At 47.5% G+C, this 20,523-nt stretch overlaps 1 protein-coding gene across 1 annotated transcript in view; it reads right to left on the bottom strand.

The window, feature by feature from the left end:
- Positions 1-362: 362 nt before the first annotated feature.
- The window catches only part of LOC141270865 (uncharacterized), a 32,417-nt gene continuing 12,256 nt past the window's right edge, over positions 363-20,523 (bottom strand). Inside the window, exons 2-13 of the mRNA XM_073680960.1 lie at positions 15,374-15,523; positions 15,065-15,244; positions 14,858-14,981; positions 14,677-14,774; positions 14,388-14,478; positions 6,025-6,173; positions 5,467-5,550; positions 5,158-5,337; positions 4,951-5,074; positions 4,773-4,870; positions 4,484-4,574; positions 363-1,530 (exon numbers count right to left, since the gene is read on the bottom strand). Coding sequence (XP_073537061.1) covers positions 428-1,530; positions 4,484-4,574; positions 4,773-4,870; positions 4,951-5,074; positions 5,158-5,337; positions 5,467-5,550; positions 6,025-6,173; positions 14,388-14,478; positions 14,677-14,774; positions 14,858-14,981; positions 15,065-15,244; positions 15,374-15,451 — 2,400 coding nt within the window. The 5' untranslated portion in view covers positions 15,452-15,523 and the 3' untranslated portion in view covers positions 363-427. The remainder of the gene's footprint in view (positions 1,531-4,483; positions 4,575-4,772; positions 4,871-4,950; positions 5,075-5,157; positions 5,338-5,466; positions 5,551-6,024; positions 6,174-14,387; positions 14,479-14,676; positions 14,775-14,857; positions 14,982-15,064; positions 15,245-15,373; positions 15,524-20,523) is intronic.

The raw sequence follows: 20,523 nt of genomic DNA, 5'->3' as shown, positions 1-20,523 counted from the left end.
GTTCCTGAACCATCTGTGTCATATTTAACACCTGATCACAGAGTGCACCAACTGGATCCATTGGTCCGGGAAAAAAGTATAGGTCATGCGTAATGTGGCGCTAGTCACAACTCATGGACATGCTGTGAAGCAGGGTAGTCAAAAGTTCTGGTGTCAGATAGCAAGAGAACACATAGAAAACTAAAGTTAAAAGACAAAGCCGAAGTCAAGTCATGATCTGAGGTCAGAATACCAGGAAGATAGCGGATCAGAGCAAAAGGGCTAGACAAATGGATGGTCAGGACAAGGTCCAAGGTCAGACAGCAAAGGATTAATAGAGCACAAAAATACAAAGCACGCTACTGAGCAGATGATACATTGTGACACTCTGATGTTTATTAAGCCGAAGTTTATTAAGAGTTAATTTCCATGTAAAACATTTCCCACATTAAGAACATGAAAAAGGCTTCTCCCCTGTGTGATTACTCTGGTGACTAAGAAGAGATGATTTCTTCACAAAGCATTTTCCACATTCTGAACAGGAAAAAGGCTTCTCCCCTGTGTGGATTCTCTGGTGTCTAACAAGAGATGATTTCTGGTTAAAACATTTCCCACATTCTGAACAGGAAAAAGGCTTCTCCCCTGTGTGGGTTCTCTGGTGCTTAACAAAATCTGATTTATTGTTAAAACATTTCACACATTCTGAACATGAAAAAGGTTTCTCCCCTGTGTGAGTTCTTTGGTGTATAATAAGATTCAGTTTATGGTTAAAACATTTCCCACACTCTGAACAGGAAAAAGGCTTCTGCCCTGTGTGAATTTTCTGGTGTGTAACAAGATTTGATTTCTGGTTAAAACATTTCCCACATTCTGAACATGAAAAAGGCTTCTCCCCTGTGTGAGTTCTTTGGTGCTTAAGAAAACCTGATTTCTTGTGAAAAAGTTTCCCACATTCTGAACATGAAAAAGGTTTCTCCCCTGTGTGAGCTCTCTGGTGTATAGTAAGATTACATTTATGGTTAAAACATTTCCCACATTCTGAACAGGAAAAAGGTTTCTCCCCTGTGTGACATCTCTGGTGAGTAACAAGAAGTGATTTCCATAAAAAACATTTTCCACATTCTGTACATGAAAATGGCTTCTCCACTGTGTGAGTTCTCTCGTGTCTAACAAGATCTGATTTCTTGTTAAAACTTTTCTCACACTTGAAACAAGAAAATCTATTCTCTGCTATGTGTATTTTTTGATGTTTAAGAGTAGACTTTTCGCGGGAAAAACTATTTCCATATTCTGAAAGTGAAAATGTCTTCTTTGCATTAGGAACAATTTGTTTTTTAATGCCTATTTTGTGACCTTGATTTTCCTTAGTAGTCGGTAATGAATCAGAAGACAGGACCTGTTTCAAAGGATCAGATGACAGATCTTCATTAAGGGATGATGGTATATTTGGAGTAATGTCATTCACTTCAATTGTATCCTGTGGGATCTCAAGATCATCTGATTTAAAAATTGAAGATGTCAGCTGTCCCTCTGATCTCCTGGTACAGTCATCTGTTAAGAATAAAGCCAATTATTATTTTTGAATAAAATATCCTTGAGTTTTATATTTTTGAGCATTTCTACTTAAACTGCAAAAATAAGAAGTTATGTAAAAAAATTGAATTATTCACCAAGACAATGACAGTTCACAGTCTAATAAAAAACCTCATTGGATGATTCAGTAGAGCGTGGTGTCCAACTGTTTGTTCATTCTTCCCCCAAAAATATGGAATAAAAAGCCACCAAACAATGATATGTAGGCAAAAATAATACCAATAAAAACTTCTACTCATCTCACACAAAACAAATCCCCACTCAGATCCATCATCTGTCAGTGGAAAAACAGAGGTTTCCACATTATTAGTTGCTCAAAGACTCTAGAAATGCAACATGGCTTCCATAACCCAATCCAGCAATATCCGCTCTCCCAAAGTCAGATCTCCCCCTCGCTTCTGAGCCTTGCAGTGTGCCCAAACCACATTTATCATCCATGTGTTTGGCATTATTATAGTGAGAAGACCCCACTTAATTTACGGTGTGTGTCTCCTGGAGCACAATCTGGGCACTATGTGTTGGGTAATAAAATGGGAAATGTACAAGATTCATTCTCCAACATCCACTGTGTGTTAATTTCTGGAAAGTGCCTGTGGAGTCAAAATAGTCACTACTCCTATAGATTAAATTCACTGACGGGTTATAATCTCCAAAATGGAGTCGCTTTACGGGGATTTCTACTGCTCTGGTTTTCTGTTATTTTGTCATATTAAGGCTTCTGACAAAGTTGTGTCCGATTTTTTTCTAGGATCTGCTCCTGTTTTGTCTGCTTCTGTCACCAATAGTGGTAGAAAACGCAGTACAACTGGACCAGGGTGCACGAGTAGGGTCTAAAACCGTATATAGTATAAGAGAAACCTCGGCACTCAGGTAATGGATTTTAGCAAATTAAATTTTAATTGCAGTCCACAGCAAAAATAACGTTTCGTTCTATACGACCTTCATCAGTGTACCACTTGCTGGGAATGAAATAGAGAAGGAGGGTGAGGACGCAGTGTCTCAGGCACGTGATCCCTTGGGACCAGAAGATAAGGAGAAATGACAGACAAGACCGCGGCATCCACTGCTGGTGTCTGGCGTGCACTAATGAAGGTCGCATAGACCAAAACGTTATTTTTGCTATGGACTGCAATTAAAATTTCTTTTGCTAAAATCCATTACCTGAGTGCCGAGGTTTCTTTTATGCTTCTGTCCCCAAGCGCCGCCTCATCCAATCTGCAGGCAGCGCTGGTGATGGAGGATACATCAGAATTAGAAGCTCTGGGCGGCGCAGTCTCTGTCCAGCCACTAAGATTAGGGAGCCTGGGACCAGTAGTACCATCCAGTCTAGCAGTATGGGTGTGTGTGCTGTCCAGCTGGAGTAATCTGCTCCCTGCTTCAGCCAATTGGAAAGCACCGCACCCCACTAAAGCTAGAAGCATATTGCTGGAAGCTGCCAGATACAGCCTTGTTCTCCTCTGGTTCAGTCCTCTGTGCTCAGCTCCCGGCTTGTGTATTTGTTTCCTGTTGTGACTTCGGCCCGTTTACTGACTACTCTTGTGTCTTCTAATTTTGTAGAAGTCCAGATTTATGTAGAGGGGTTAAAGGGTGATGGGCAAAACTGTGACTATAGACAATAAAACATCTCCTGAAATGATCAAACCTAACAGTCTCCATCAGTAAGTAGTGAGTAACTAGTGGTGAAACCTCTCTGTGGTAATTGGAGTATGGGGCTCGGTGGCTCTTGGCAATCTAAACTATCGTAAGGGACAATATTTTCTATCAGATGAGTTTCAAGAAGAAATATTAGACGTTCAAAAATAACTTATTATAATAGTGCAGAGCTTAGATTCAATTTAGATGTTGGGCATTTGGCAGTGGCAAGGAAGACCTTTTCTTTTAAGACTTACAGACTCACATAAGTGAGGCCGGCCGATCCCACCACAATCAAACTATCATACAGAATGGAGCTGTAAAAAAAGGAACAATATAAAAGCATGTAACATCCCCAACAACAACGTATGTATGAGGGGAGAAATCCAACACTAAACCGGAGTCGCACTCATTTATGGTGGACCATTGGAGCTACTATGACTCCTGAGCAGAAGAGTAGAGAAAGTATTAGCGCCCCCATTTCAGGAGAGATTGTGCAGTAATCTGAATTCTTTAGGACTGAAAATGTAATGGAATTTATGACGTGGAGTGAATCCATGAAACCAGGGCTGGAGCCAACACATCTCCTGCAGACGGGAATAAATGTATATTACAGCCATCAGCCAAACACAGCTTAGAGATATATCATGGCACAGGTGTAATGTTTTTTGTATAGTTTATCACAATCCTGTTTGAAGTTAGTTGGTTTGAAAAGAAATTGAAAAGTCAGGATAAAGGGAAACTCTGCTGTTATTATACAGAAATTCAAACTTGTCCCTCACTGCACATTTAATGTTGTCGGTCATAAAAGTGAAGTTTGGCCAGAAAGACTGGACCTGGTCTTGTAGGGACCATATGAGCACATTCAGCAGCACAGAAGGGAGAGAAGGTAGATTCATCCAATAAGATATCAGGGTTCTAGGAAGCCAACAGCATCATTACCCTCCGCTTTCTCTTCAACTGATTTTCTCACTTGTCAGCATATTCTACGTACGCTGTCATTTGGCTTTGTAGTTTACAGATCTGGGCAGGTAACGGACAGAGTCTTCTAATCCCAGGGGGTAGGTGGATCCCCCAGATTGTAAGTCCTACAGAAAAGGTCTTTCACAATTACAAAAAGTAATGTGAACATTTTCGGACGGAGGAGAATGCTGTGGTCTAGCGGCAAAATGGTGATCACCCGATTGTGATACGGCCGGACTACACCACCGATAAAGCAGCCACAGCCGGTGTCTGAGAAGAATCTGTGACTTCTCAGCATTTAGTGGTTACTACTCACCTGGGTAGTCATATGAAGGACTCTCCTCTTTACACCACTCATCACCCCTCACATATGTCTCTGTAGTATTAATATGGGTCAGATCTTCACCCTGAAACAAATATTGCAAAAGTCACAGACAGATGGAGAAGTCACATCTATGATCAGCTCTAATCCTGCCATCTCCACAATTCTCATTACACAAGTATAAAACATATAATACTGGTGGATAAAACAAGACTGAAGACAAAACCTTCACAGCCGTCTACACATCATAGGGGAGATCTCATGACACCTTCTCTCCATCTACCTGATGATCCTGAGGAACATTGGGATCTTCTTGTTTACAGTCCTGTGGAAGAAGAGGATGGGGACATCTCTCTGGTGTTGTCCTCTTACTGGATAGATCTGGAAACACATACAGGGGCTGAATTCATTCTTTACATACAGATAATTATAGGCCGTGTGTATTTAGTCCTGTCTATTACCTGGTGATGTGAGGGGCTGGGGAACCTCCATCATGACGTCCTTGTATAGATCTTTGAGTCCTTCTAAATACTCCCACTCCTCCATGGAGAAATAGACAGCGACATCCTGACACCTTATAGGAACCTGACACATACAATGATACCGTCATCCCCCCGATCCCTCCATAGCGTTACTGTATAATGTCTCAGCATTCCCAGCAGTGTCACCTCTCCAGTCAGCAGCTCAATCATCTTGTAGGTGAGTTCTAGGATCTTCTGGTCATTGATGTCCTCATGTATCAGGGGGTGAGGGGGAGGTCCTGTGATTAAGCTCAGGGGTCTTCCCCATCCCTCAGACACAGGGTCCTGACAGCGATCACTAGAGGTCTTCTTCACTACTGTGTAATCCTGGTTATGGAGAGACACATTAATACATCTCACTACAGACATTTCCAGAGTCCTCACCTCTCCAGTTCTGTCCATCTGTTATTCCCATAGATAAGAATGATGTAATGTGACGTCATCAGAATCTCTCACCTCTCCAGTAAGACGGAAGAGGATCTCTAGGGTGAGGTGTAATATCCTCTCCACCATCTTCTTTCTGTCTCTATCCATTCTTCTCTAGGAAAATTATATAGATAAATTATTAGTATCTCATATTGTATCAGACGGTAATGGGCAAGCTGAAAAGATATATAGGAGAGATGCATGTATGTCATCCTATGGTATGTTATTTTATTATTGTATGTACTGGTTTCTTGTTTTGTAAAAAAAAAAAAAACTAAGGAAAAAATCTCAATAAAAGTATATTGGACTAAAAAAAAAAGAATAGGAAAAAGGCTTCTCCCCTGTGTGGGTTCTCTGGTGATCAACAAAAACTGATTTCTGGTTAAAACATTTCCCACATTTGGAACAAAAAAATCTATTGTCCGCTGTGTGTATTTTTTGATGTTTACGAATAGACTTTTCGAGGGTAAAACTATTTCCATTTTCTGAACGTGAAAATGGCTTCTTTGCTTTAGGAGCAGTTCGTTTTTTAAAGCTTATTTTATTTTGATTTTCCTTAGTAGTCGGTAATGAATCAGAAGACAGGACCTGTTTCATAGGATCAGATGATTGATGTTTGCTGTGAAGGGATGATTGTATATCTGGAGTAATGGCATTCACTTCAATTGTATCCTGTGGGATCTCAAGATCATCAGATTTAAAGATCTCCTGTCTCTCTGATCTCCTGGTACAGTCATCTGCCAAGAAAAAAAAAAATTATTAATTTTGAATAAAATATCCTTAAAATTTATATATTTTGAACATTTCTACTTAAAATGTCTAAACAAACACATCCCTGGGCTACATGCTAGTCCAGGGAAATGAAGAGATATATGCTCAAGTTTAAAAATCAATTTTATTAGACACAAATCTAAAAAATATAGGAATATTTAAACTTGAGCATATATCTCTTCATTTTCCTGGACTAGCATGTAGGCCAGGGATGTGTTTGTTTAGATTGATTTAGAAGTGGTATGCAATCTTTATTTATTTTTCTATGGGATTCTTGTGTTCATTGTACTTAAAATGTCTGGAGAAATGGCAAGTTATTGACAGAAGGACAGTTCACAGTCTAATAGAAAACCTCATAGGATGAACCAGTAGCGCATGGTGTCCAACTGTTTGTTCATTCTGCCTCCAAAATATGGAATAAGAAGCCATCAAACAATGTTATGTAGCGTAGGGTTCGGTACTCACTTAGCCACGTTAGAGGTAGGCACGGGACACTGTCTCTTTAAAAATGTCCAAGGCAGGTTTATTATGCTGCATAAACCGCACTCCCAGAAGTAAACAAAAGAAAACCTTGTCCGGCACAGTGTAACAAAACAGAAAGGAAACAGTCCATCCAATATGGCAGGTTCACCCGCTCACAGTCAGTGTCTTTTTACCCTCAAACACTCTGGAGGTCTCCACACCTCCAGACACAGACACTGAATGAGACACTTGGTCTCCATTTTATACACACGCCCTGGGGTTTGGATATGTGAGTAGCCAATCCCCCCATCTCTTATGACTGCTCGAAAAAACCGGCCCTGATACGCCCTATTAAAACTATCAGCACTATGTGTGCTGGAGCATGCTTTCCCGGTTTCACATCACTGAAGCTGCCAACTTCAGCGACACATATCTCCCCTCAAGGACATGTCCGGCGGCCATCTTACAGTAGGCAAAAAGGATACCAATAAAAATTCCACATTATTAGATTCTCAAAGGCTCTTGAGAATCAACATGGCTTCTGTGGCGCTCCTGCAGGTTCAGTTGACTGCATCTCACCCAGAGGTGTGGTACCCCACTCTCATGTAAGGTGGGAGTACTACCCGGTACCCACACACCCGCATCCAATACACTCCACTTCAGTAGGGAAGGGCAAGATTGCTCCTAAGGGAGAGCACAGTCCCTGGTCCCTAGCTGGAGGGTGGAACCATGTAGTGGGTATGGGAAGAGGAAGTAGATCAAGGGAGCACCGACAGAAGGAGTATAAGAAGAAGGGGAACCATCTAGGAGTTCAGTCAGTCCAGTTCAGAGGAGAGAGAGTTGGGAGCAGGAGCTTAGGTCAGAGGAGTGGAGAAAGGAGCAGGGCCCAGTCTGAGAGGCCCAGGAGGAGAGACTGAAGAGAATAGAGGAGAGGTGAGGAGGGCTCCAAGAGGAAGTGAGGGGATCCCAGGGGCACGGCGAGTGCGGATGCCACCCGTGCGCCCGAATCTATACGGACGTGGAGGGATCAGGCTGCAGAGAGGGGACCGGCCCCTAAACTAGTGGAGAACAACCAGGCTCAGCTAGATAACCGGAGGCTGCTGCATTTTCAAGGTGCTGCAGCTAACAACCACAATTACATCGCCAAAAAGGTGGCCGCATAGGGCCCAGGAGACTGCATGTCACCCGACAAGACCCGAGGCTACTGGCTTGGGACACTGACTGTGAGGCGCAGGACAGGATGGTGAGAGCCAGCGCAGTGAGACAACCGGGAAAGGTACATAGAACGGGGTCCCGTGCAAGTTATCCTGAAATACCTGAGAGTTTGCTGGATCACTACCACGGAGGACACAGGACGACGTGGGCGGTTATAATCCGGAAAGTGCAACCTGAGGAACTGAACAACTGTGAGTAAAATCTGAAGACTGCACCCCACTGTGTCCTTGAATAATTGCTGCGCCATCACCAGCCCTGCACTACACTGCACCAACAAACATCTACCTCATAAAATCCCCATCTACTGCCCTGGAGCTAAGCTCTGCCTGTGGAGAGCTGAACCAACTCTGCTGCGTCACCATCAGCTCCAGAGGATCTGCACCGCAGCAGCAGGCCATATAGCCGCATACCACAGGTGGCGTCACGAACATTATCTCTAAAAACTTTATTCCCCTTTTATTTTTCCCCTTTAATTGACCACCCTGGGTCACGGACCGGGTCACCGCCACCGTGACCTCCCCCAGCATCGACCAGGACGGCTACCTAGTACCTCACGGCCCAGGGGGGGCGTCACTTCCATAAACCAATCCAGCAATATCCCCACTCCCAAAGTCAGATCTCCCCCTCGCTTCTGAGCCTTGCAGTGCGCCCAAAGCACATTTAGCCTCCATGTATTTGGCATTACTATAATGAGAAGAACCCACTTAATTTACGGTGTGTGTCTCCTGGAGCACAATCTGGGCACTGTGTGTTGGGTAATAAAATGGCAAATTTGCAATTTTCACTCTCCAACATCCACTGCGTGCTAATTTCTGGAAAGTGCCTGTGGAGTCAGAATAGTCACTACTCCTATAGATTAATTCACTGAGGGTTATAATTTCCAAAATGGTGTCACCTTATGGGGATATCTACTGCTCTGGTATTCTGACATTTTGTCATATTAGGGCTTCTGCTAATGGCGTGTCCCATCTCCTCTGGGATCTGCTCCGGCGACGTCTGCTTCTCTCACCAGGAGCCGCTTTATTCATCCTGCAGGCGGCGCTGGTAATGGAGGAGATGTGAGAACCAGAAGCTCTGGGCGATGCAGGCTCTGTCCAGCCACTAAGATTAGGATGCCTGGGACCAGTAGTACTATCCAGTCTGGCAGTATGCAGGGCCGGCTCCAGGTTTTTCTGGGCCCGGGCGAAAGAGTCTCAGTGGGCCCCTTTAACACATACCACGATTCATGATGCAGAGATACGGCGGAGAAATATATATATATAGTACAATGCAAAGATTTCACTTCATGAGTGATATCTATTGTAAATTCCACAATAGCTCAGAAACCGGTGAATCGCTCCACACAGAATAGTGGCCCCCATATAAGGCTCCATACGGAATACTGGTCCCCATATAACGCCCATACGGAATACTGGCCCCCATATAACGCTTCATACGGAATACTGGCCCCCATATAAGGCCCCATACGGAATACTTGCCCCCATATAAGGCCCCATACGGAATACTTGCCCCATATAAGGCCCCATACGGAATACTTGCCCCCATATAAGGCCCCATACGGAATACTGGCCCCCATATAAGACCCCATACGGAATACTGGCCCCCATATAAGACCCCATACGGAATACTGGCCCCCATATAAGGCCCCATACGGAATACTGGCCCCCATATAAGGCCCCATACGGAATACTGGCCCCCATATAAGACCCCATACGGAATACTGGCCCCCATATAAGACCCCATACGGAATACTGGCCCCCATATAAGACCCCATACGGAATACTGGCCCCCATATAAGGCCCCATACGGAATACTGACCCCCATATAAGGCTCCATGCGGAATAATGACCCCCATATAAGGCTCCATGCGGAATACTGACCCCCATATAAGGCTCCATGCGGAATACTGACCCCCATATAAGGCTCCATGCGGAATACTGACCCCCATATAAGGCTCCATGCGGAATACTGGCCCCCATATAAGGCTCCATACGGAATACTGGCCCCCATATAAGGCTCCATACGGAATACTGGCCCCCATATAAGGCCCCATATGGAATACTGGCCCCTATATAAGGCTCCATATGGAATACTGGACCCCATATAAGGCTCCATAAGGAATACTGGCCCCCATATAAGGCTCCATACGGAATACTGGCCCCCATATAAGGCTCCATACGGAATACTGGCCCCCATATGGAATACTGGCCCCCATATAAGGCTCCATACGGAATACTGGCTTCCATATAAGGCTCCATACGGAATACTGGCCCCCATATAAGGCTCCATACAGAATACTGGCCCCCATATAACGCTCCATACAGGATACTGGCCCCCATATAACGCTCCATACAGGATACCGTTCCCATATAATGCTGCATGCAGGCTGTTACCCCCCACATAATGCCCCATACAGGCTGTCCCCCCCTTATAATGCTCCATGCAGGCTGTTACCCCCCACATAATGCCCCATACAGGCCCCTCCCTTTTAATGCTCCATGCAGGCTGTTACCCCCCACATAATGCCCCATACAGGCTGCCCCCCCCTTATAATGCTCCATGCAGGCTGTTCCCCCCCACATAATGCCCCATACAGGCCCCCCCTTTTAATGCTCCATGCAGGCTGTTACCCCCCACATAATGCCCCATACAGGCTGCCCCCCCCCCTTATAATGCTCCATGCAGGCTGTTCCCCCCCACATAATGCCCCATACAGGCCCCCCCCTTTTAATGCTCCATGCAGGCTGTTACCCCCCACATAATGCCCCATACAGGCTGCCCCCCTCTTTATAATGCCCCATGCAGGCTGTCACCCCTCCTCTTTATACTGCCCCATGCAGGCTGTCACCCCTCCTCTTTATAATGCCCCATGCAGGATGTCCCCCCCTCTCTTTATAATGCCCCGTGCAGGCTGTTCCCCACCTTATAATGCCCCATGCAGGCTGGTCCCCACCTTATAATGCCCCATGCAGGCTGTCACCCCTCCTCATTATAATGCCCCAAGCAGGAATCCCCCCCTCTTTATAATGCCCCATGCAGGCTGTTCCCCACCTTATAATGCCCCATGCAGGCTGTCACCCCTCCTCTTTATACTGCCCCATGCAGGCTGTCACCCCTCCTCTTTATAATGCCCCATGCAGGCTGTCACCCCTCCTCTTTATACTGCCCCATGCAGGCTGTCATCCCTCCTCTTTATAATGCCCCATGCAGGATGTCCCCCCCTCTCTTTATAATGCCCCGTGCAGGCTGTTCCCCACCTTATAATGCCCCATGCAGGCTGGTCCCCACCTTATAATGCCCCATGCAGGCTGTCACCCCTCCTCATTATAATGCCCCAAGCAGGAATCCCCCCCTCTTTATAATGCCCCATGCAGGCTGTTCCCCACCTTATAATGCCCAATGCAGGCTGTCACCCCTCCTCTTTATAATGCCCCATGCAGGATGCCCCCCCTCTCTTTATAATGCCCCGTGCAGGCTGTTCCCCACCTTATAATGCCCCATGCAGGCTGGTCCCCACCTTATAATGCCCCATGCAGGCTGTCACCCCTCCTCATTATAATGCCCCAAGCAGGATGCCCCCCCTCTCTTTATAATGCCCCGTGCAGGCTGTTCCCCACCTTATAATGCCCCATGCAGGCTGGTCCCCACCTTATAATGCCCCATGCAGGCTGTCACCCCTCCTCATTATAATGCCCCAAGCAGGAATCCCCCCCTCTTTATAATGCCCCATGCAGGCTGTTCCCCACCTTATAATGCCCCATGCAGGCTGTCACCCCTCCTCTTTATAATGCCCCATGCAGGATGTCCCCCCCTCTCTTTATAATGCCCCATGCAGGATGTCCCCCCCTCTCTTTATAATGCCCCATGCAGGCTGTCACCCCTCCTCTTTATAATGCCCCATGCAGGATGCCCCCCCCTCTTTATAATGCCCCATGCAGGATGCCCCCCCTCTCTTTATAATGCCCCATGCAGGCTGTCACCCCTCTTCTTTATAATGCCCCATGCAGGATGTCCCCCCCTCTCTTTATACTGCCCCATGCAGGATGCCCCCCCTCCCCTCTTTATACTGCCCCATGCCTCCATACATTAAAAAAAAAAAAAAAATCAAATACTCACCTCCCTTCTCCTCACCTGCTACCTGCTGCCCGCTGCCTGCTGCCCGCCGCTCTCTGCTCGGCTCCGAACTCCAGCGTTGTCGGCGTCTTCCCGCTCAGCGCTCCCTGTGACGGCTCAGGGGAGGGCGCGGTGTAAAGACGTCACCGCGCCCTCTGACCTGAGACGTCACAGGGAGCGCAGAGCAGGAAGACAGCTGATCTGCGGAGGCACGGGGAGAGGTAAGTATCGGGCTGCCGGGGCCCTGAGCAAGCGGCGGAGAAGGGCGGGCGCTGACACCGCTCTCCTCCGCCCATAGCCCAGCGGGGTGCGCGACCGCCAGTGGGCCCCTCTGCCTGCTCAGGGCCCCGGCATTTGCCCGGGTGCGCCGGGTGCTGACGCCGGCCCTGGCAGTATGGGTGTGTGTGCTGTCCAGCTGGAGTAATCTCCCTGCTTCAGCCATTTGGAGAGCACCACACCCTACTAAAGCTGGAAGCATATTGCCGGAAGCTGCCAGATACAGCCTTGTTCTCCTCTGGTTCAGTCCTCTGTGCTCAGCTCCCGGCTTGTGTATTTGTTTCCTGTTGTGACCTCGGCCCGTTTACTGACTACTCTTGTGTCTTCTGATTTCGTATTTTCTCTGCCCTCCTGCTTATGACACGGTTATCTGACTATTCGTCTTGACATTAAAGGGTGATGAGAAAGGCAGTCCCTGGGATCTGGAGTATATAGCGCCAAGCCTGTTTGTGGTAGCCATCTTTTGATCTTCCAGGTGACCATGAACAGTTTCCCCAATACATTGTGTCTGCAAACTATTCCAGCAAGATCTGCATTCAAATAGCTAAATGGCGCACCTTCCTTTCTTAACCTGCCATGTGCCCAGACAGTAGTGTACAACTGTATATAGGGGATTGTCAGATTCAAGAGAATGGATAATAATTTGTAAGGTCCATTTGTTTCCTATTATCATTTGTGAAGAATTCCAAAGTTATCACGACATAAAGTGACACATGTCAGATTAGGAACATAAAACTGGCTGCAGGAAGAGGTTAAATCAGAGCATTTTGAGCACTAACTGCTGTAGTCAAAAGCTGAGTATAGACAATAACACATCTACTGAAATAATCAAAGTCAACAGTCTCCATCAGTAAAAAATGAGTAACTAGTGGTGAAGCCTCTCTGGGGTAATTAGAGTATGGGGCTCGGTGGCTCTTGGTAATCTAAACTATGATAAGGGACAATATTTTCTGTCAGATGAGTTTCAAGAAGAAATATTAGACATTGAAGGAGAACTCTTTAATCTAGTGCAGAGCTGAGGTGTCTTAAATTTAGACCTCGGGCATTGGGAAAACATAATGGAGACCTTCTTTTAAAGACTACCAGGGAGTTACAGAGGCCAATCCCACCACAATAAAGCTATCATACTAAATGAACCTGGAAAAAAATACAGAATAGTTACATCCCTAACAACAACGTATGTATGAGGGGAGAGCTCCAACACTAAACCGAACTTGCACTCATATATGGTGGACCATTGGAGCTACTATGACTCCTGAGCAGGAGAGTAGAGAAAGTATTAGTGCCCCCCATTTCAGGAGAGATTGTACAGTAATCTGACTTCCTTAGGATTGAAAACATAATGGAATTTATGACGTGGAGTGAATCCATGAAACCAGGGCTCAAGCCAACACATCTCCTGCAGGCGTGAATAAATGTATATTACAGCCATCAGCCACGCACAGCTTAGAGATATATCATGGCACAGGTGTAATATTTTCTGTATAGTTTATCACAATTATGTTTGAAGTTAGTTGGTTTGATAAGAAATTTAAAAGTCAGGATAAAGGGAAACTCTGTTGTTATTGTACAGAAATTCACACTTGGCCCTCACTGCACATTTAATGTTGTCGATCATAAAAGTGAAGCTTGGCCAGAAAGACTGGACGTGGTCTTGTAGGGACCATATGAGCACATTCAGCAGCACAGAAAGGAGAGAAGGTAGATTCATCCAATAAGATATCAGGGATCTAGGAAGCAAACAGCATGATTACCCTCCGCTTTCTCTTACAGGCCCATCAGAATTTTTCTTCAAGTGATTTTCTCACTTGTCAACACATTCTGCGTACGCTGTCATTTGGCTTTGTAGTTTACAGATCTGGGCAGGTAATGGTCAGCGTCTCCTAATCCCAGGGGGTAGGTGGATCTTCCAGGTTGCAAGTTCTACAGAAAAGGTCTTTTACAATTACACAAAGTAATGTGAACATTTTTGGATGGACTAAAATGTTGTGATCTAGAGGTAAAATGGTGATCACACGATTGTGATACGGCCAGACTACACCACCGATAAAGCAGCCACAGCCGGTGACTGAGAAGAATCTGTGACTTCTCTGCATTTAGTGGTTACTACTCACCTGGGTAGTCATATGTAGGAATCTCCTCTTTACACCACTCATCACCCCTCACATATGTCTCTGTAGTATTAATATGGGTCAGATCTTCACCCTGAAACAAATATTGTAAAAGTCACAGACAGATGGAGAAGTCACATCTATGATCAGCTCTAATCCTGCCATCTCCACCGTTCTCATTACACAAGTATAAAATATATAACACTGGTGGATAAAACAAGACTGAACACAAGACCTTCACATCCGTCTACACATCATAGGGGAGATCTCATGACACCTGTTCTCCATCTACCTGATGTTCCTGAGGAACATTGGGGTCTTCTAGTTTACAGTCCTGTGGAAGAAGAGGACGGGGACATCTCTCTGGTGTTGTCCTCTTACTGGATAGATCTGGAGGAAACACATACAGGGACTGAATTCATTCTTTACATACAGATAATTATAGGCCGTGTGTAATTAGTCCTGTCTATTACCTGGTGATGTGAGGGGCTGGGGAACCTCCATCATGACGTCCTTGTACAGATCTTTGCGTCCTTCTAAATACTCCCACTCCTCCATGGAGAAATAGACAGCGACATACTGACACCTTATAGGAACCTGACACATACAATGATATCGTCATCCCCCCGATCACTTCATATCGTTACTGTATAATGTCCCAGAATTCCCAGCAGTGTCACCTCTCCAGTCAGCAGCTCAATCATCTTGAAGGTGAGTTCTAGGATCATCTGGTCATTGATGTCCTCATGTATCAGGGGCTGAGGTGGAGGCCCTGTGATTGGGCTCAGGGGTCTTCCCCATCCCTCAGACACAGGGTCCTGACAGCGCTCACTAGACGTCTTCTTCACTACTGTGTAATCCTGGTTATGGAGAGACTAATTAATTAATCTCACTGCAGACATTTCCAGAGTCCTCACCTCTCCAGTTCTGTCCATCTGTTATTCCCATAGATAAAAATGATGTAAAGTGACGTCATCAGAATCTCTCACCTCTCCAGTAAGACAGAAGAGGATCTCTAGGGTGAGGTGTAATATCCTCTCCGCCATCTTGTCTCTGTGCATATCCATCCTTGATAGGTGATTCAGAAAAATTCTCTTATATAGAAGATCTTCACTGAGAGGATCCGATATTGTAGAGACCTGAATGAGAAGAAGATGAGCCGATGGAACATCGTAAAGAATTCTGTGTATTAATACAATTACTGGAGACAATAAGGGAAATATATCAGGAGATAGAATGTGTAGGTGTTGTATTCTCTAGTCTTTTATGGACTGGAACATAAGCTGATTTGCTGACTTAGACATCTCCTCCATACTTCCAATCACTGGCTAAGTTGGCCACTGCTTCAGTAAGAATCACCCAGAAACCCAAGCAGCAATGGTATTTTTATTATTTTACAACACTCTGCTTTTGTCCCTGACATACTAATAAAACCTTTATATTTTAGGCCACAGACAACAAGCAGTTTCTTCCTCGGAGTCTGCAGCTGAATACGTTTCTCATAGACTCATCTTCCATAACGCTAATTCTTGTCATATACATTACACGTGACATGAGAAATAACAACTTCATGATGAGGACGACATCTTCATCTTCTAATATGGCTCTAGAAACAAATTTGGCCAGAGTCCGTCACTAACTACATCATCACCGGCTGTCTACATGAATGTTTCCAGTCTTTCCCAGGTTGTAATCGTTTATCATGTTAGATCTCATTTATAAGAGCTTGTTTGTAAGAACACCAAGACAGGAGTTATTTGATGCTAATGTCTCCATGTACAGTTGTTTAGCATTTTCCTGTAGGCTTCCATATATTACATGAAAAACACTAAAAAAAGAAAACCAAGTGTTAAAACATAAAATAAAATTAGGGGATGGCGGCACTGTGGGATCATTATATTGTATGTGGGGGGATGGTGGTACTATGGGAATATTATATTGTATATGGGGGGTTGGCGGGACTGTGACAACATTATACTGTATGTGGGAAGATTGCGGAACTGTGGGAACATTATACTGTATGCATAGGCGGATTATAATGAGGGCAATCTGGGCTACCGCCCGGGGCCCTGGAGGCCTAAGGGGTCCATGGCCAGACTGCCCTCATTATAATGTTTTGTGCAGAGGCAGGGGCAGGTTTGGCAGGGGGACCACACAGTACCCCACGCCGGCCGGCCGCATCACAGGGAGGCAGACACGCCCACTGCACGCTAGGTGCTGCATCTTCAGGACTGACGTCACACAGCAGCGCCTGGAGCTGCATCATCCTGCTGGAGAGAAGCTGGTGCAGCAGACCTCAGTGAATGGTGGTAAATACGAGGTCTGGGGAGGAAGTCTGGAGTGAGGAGGGGGCTGCAGGACGCTGCTCTCCTCCTGATGAGTGCACACAGGATTCCATAGTGTCAGTTCAGCGGCCGCTCTGCTGGGGCTCTGTATAAGTTATTGCAGGACTTTGACCTTTGCTTCAGATCAGGTCACTCTGGGTCATCCCAGCATCACCAGATCTGCAGGAAAATTCAGAGTCCTGCAATAAATCACACTGAGCCCCAGCAGAGCGACCACAGACATCGCATACAGGATCCTGCACTGACTGATCAACCCTGAACCTACAGGACATCACATACTATACTGCTCCATATATAATATGTGAGGTCCTGTGTGCAGGTCCAGGTGTGATCAGCACAGTGTATATCCCTGTACAAAATGTCACATCCAGTATACAGATTAGTGTATGGTATACTGTGCTACAGACATCAGATGGGATATAACAATGTGTATAGTATACACTGTAGCGTCGGCGTCCCTGCCCTCTGCTAGGCAGGGACGCTGTTCCCCTCACCTCCGAGCCCGGCGTCCTCCTCCCGCTCTGCTGGCAGCGCGCGCTCCTTCCCGGCCACGGTGCTTAGGGCGCGCGCGCGCGCGCTCCCCCCCTCTTAAAGGGGCCGCACGCGCCGTCCTAAGGACTCCCCGGCCAATGGCCGGAGGACTTCACCATATATAAGGCACCTCCTCCAAAATGGAGGTGCCCGAGCAATGTTGTTGCACTGTTCACTACTCTGCTTCAGCCCTCAGGTCCCGTTTCCAGTTACCTGCCAGTTACCTGTCAGTTTCCTGCCAGATTGCTGTCTGATTCCTGCCTGTTATCCGCTCACCTGCTTGCTAGCCTGAGGTCCGACGGTCTGCCTTCCGACACCTGTCAGTCTGTCTATGGACCAGCTTGCCCGCTCACCTGGGAGCGCCCACCTGCTACCTGCCTGCTAGCCTACCTGGAGGTTCCGCCGTCACGTGCTGTGACCACCTGCCAGTCCAGAGACTCTTGCCCGCTCACCTGGGAGCGCTCATCTGCTACCTGTCTGCTAGCCTACCTGGAGGCTCCGCCGTCACGTGCTGTGACCACCTGCCAGTCCAGAGACTCTCGCCTGCTCACCTGGGAGCACACATCTGCCATCTGCCTGCTAGCCTACCTGGAGGCTCAGCCGTCACAGGTCGTACCTACCCTTTACCCAGAGACTGTCCAGGTCACTTGCCGTGACCTCCTGCCTGTTCACCCAGAGACTGTCCCGGTCACTTGCCGTGACCTTCTGCCCGTTCACCCAGAGACTGCCCCGGTCACTTGCCGTGACCTCCTGCCCGTTCACCCAGAGACTGTCCCGGTCACTTGCCGTGACCTCCTGCCCGTTCACCCAGAGACTGCCCCGGTCACTTGCTGTGACCTCCTGCCCGTTTACCCAGAGACTGTCCCGGTCACCTGCTGTGACTACCTGCCTGTCTTCCCTGGTCGCCACCCACTTCCTTACAAGGACCGCCCCCTTGTATAAGTTGCTCAGAGGTTCCGCCTCCCAGACCCGTTACAGTTTGCTCGGGCCATGGAACCCGGTGGCGCCCAAGCTCCCTCGCTCTCGGACCTTTGTCATGAACTGTCCCGTCAGAGGTCCCAACAGGAGTCCATCCTGAGTCACCTGCGGAATGTCAATTCTCGCCTGGACACTCTGACTGCTCCACCAGCAACCACCGCTAGTGTCTTGACTCGCAACCCGGCAGCTCCGCTGCCCACCAATACCATGGTATCCTGCTCCGGACCCCGGCTTTCTGCACCTCCTCGCTTCGGAGGCGACTCCGCTCTGGCTCGGGGCTTCATAAACCAGTGCACCCTGCACTTTGAACTCCTGTCCCACCAGTTTAACTCCGACCGGGCCAAAGTAGCCTTCATCATGTCCCATCTCACGGGGGAGGCACTGGCTTGGCTAAATCCTCTATGGGAGAGAGGAGACCCCCTGGTGTCCGACTTGCCTGCCTTTCTCACGGCTTTCCGGAAAGTCTTCGACGAACCCGGACGGAAGACCTCATCCGCATCGTCTCTGCTACGCCTCCGTCAGGGAAGTCTCACCGTGGGCCAATATGCCATACGGTTCCGTACCCTTGCCTCGGAGCTGGCCTGGGATAATGACGCTCTGGGAGGGTCTGTCCGGCCGTATTAAAGATGAACTCGCCGGTCGGGACATTCCTACCACTCTCGATGACTTAATAACTCTTGCCACCCGGATTGACCTACGGTTCCAGGAGCGTGCCAAAGAGGTCACCCGTGAGAGGAGGTTTCCACGTCTAGCTCCTACCTTCCAGAAACCCGTCACTCCCTCCGTTTCTCCCCAGGTACACTCTCCTGAGCCTATGCAGGTCGACCAGACCAAGATGGTCAAAACCCGTCAGGACTTACGCCGTGCCGAGGGGAGCTGCTTCTACTGTGGCAGCAAGGAGCACCGGATCCGTACCTGCCCGTAGAGGTCGGGAAACGCCTGTGTCTAGGTTCGCTCAGAGAGGTCGACCTAGACAAGAATAAATCCTCTCCATCTCTGCTGCTGTCAGTCTCAATTATCTGCGGGGAGAACCGTTTTTTCGAACTAGCCCAACTTGACTCTGGAGCAGCCGGGAATCTTATTTCACAGTCCCTGGTAGAAAAACACCGCATTCCCACCAAACCTCTGGCTGTACCCTTATCTGTCGCTGCCGTGGATGGGGGCCTCTTGCCACGTCCCATCCAACTCATCACCGAATCCATTACTCTGCAGGTGGGAATGCTGCATTCTGAGAGCATCTCTTTTCATGTTCTGCCTGGACTCTCTCACGCCCTCTTACTAGGCCTACCTTGGCTCCAGAGACATGCACCCGTGCTTGACTGGAAGACCGGAGAAGTCCTTCGTTGGGGACAGGACTGCCATAAGACTTGTTTGGTTCCCGTTCATCCCGTCCGTCCTTCTCCTACCCCAACTAATCTACCTGGACTTCCGATTCCTTATTGGTCATTTGCTGATGTCTTTAATAAAAAGGAGGCAGAGACATTACCCCCTCATAGACCATACGACTGTCCTATCGACCTGTTACCCGGTACTACGCCTCCCCGTAGGCGTATTTACCCATTGTCCACTGCTGAGACCCGGTCGATGTCCGAATATATTGAGGAGAATCTGGCCCGGGGATTCATCCGGAAATCTACCTCCCCGGCGGGAGCAGGCTTCTTTTTCGTTAAAAAGAAGGACGGCTCTCTCCGTCCCTGTATAGACTATAGAGGCCTTAACCAGATCACGGTGAAGAATAAGTACCCCCTTCCGCTCATTCCGGAGTTATTTGATTGTCTGAGGGGGGCTAGAATCTTCACCAAACTGGACCTCCGTGGGGCGTACAACCTGGTCCGTATCCGTCAGGGGGATGAATGGAAGACTGCATTCAACACCCGGGACGGCCACTATGAATATCTGGTAATGCCCTTTGATCTCTGTAATGCTCCTGCCGTCTTTCAAGAGTTGGTCAATGACATCTTCCGGGACCTTCTCTACTCCTGCGTAGTGGTGTACCTGGACGACATCTTGGTCTTCTCTCCGGATCTCCAGACTCACCGGAGGGATGTTCGTCAGGTCCTGCTCAGGCTCAGGCAGAATCACCTCTTCGCTAAATATGAGAAGTGTCTCTTTGAGCAGACCTCGCTTCCGTTTTTGGGCTACATTATTTCTCAGACCGGCCTCCGAATGGATCCAGAGAAACTGTCTGCCATCGAGAAATGGCCTCGACCGGAGGGGTTGAAGGCTATTCAGCGGCTCCTGGGCTTCGCCAACTACTACCGCCTCTTCATACCGCACTTCTCTTC

This window comes from Phyllobates terribilis, unplaced genomic scaffold (assembly GCF_046119375.1).
Source record: "Phyllobates terribilis strain yellow unplaced genomic scaffold, ASM4611937v1 Scaffold_5__5_contigs__length_657084704, whole genome shotgun sequence".
Taxonomy (NCBI): Eukaryota; Metazoa; Chordata; class Amphibia; order Anura; family Dendrobatidae; genus Phyllobates; species Phyllobates terribilis.
This window is presented reverse-complemented; position numbering and strand designations above follow the sequence as displayed.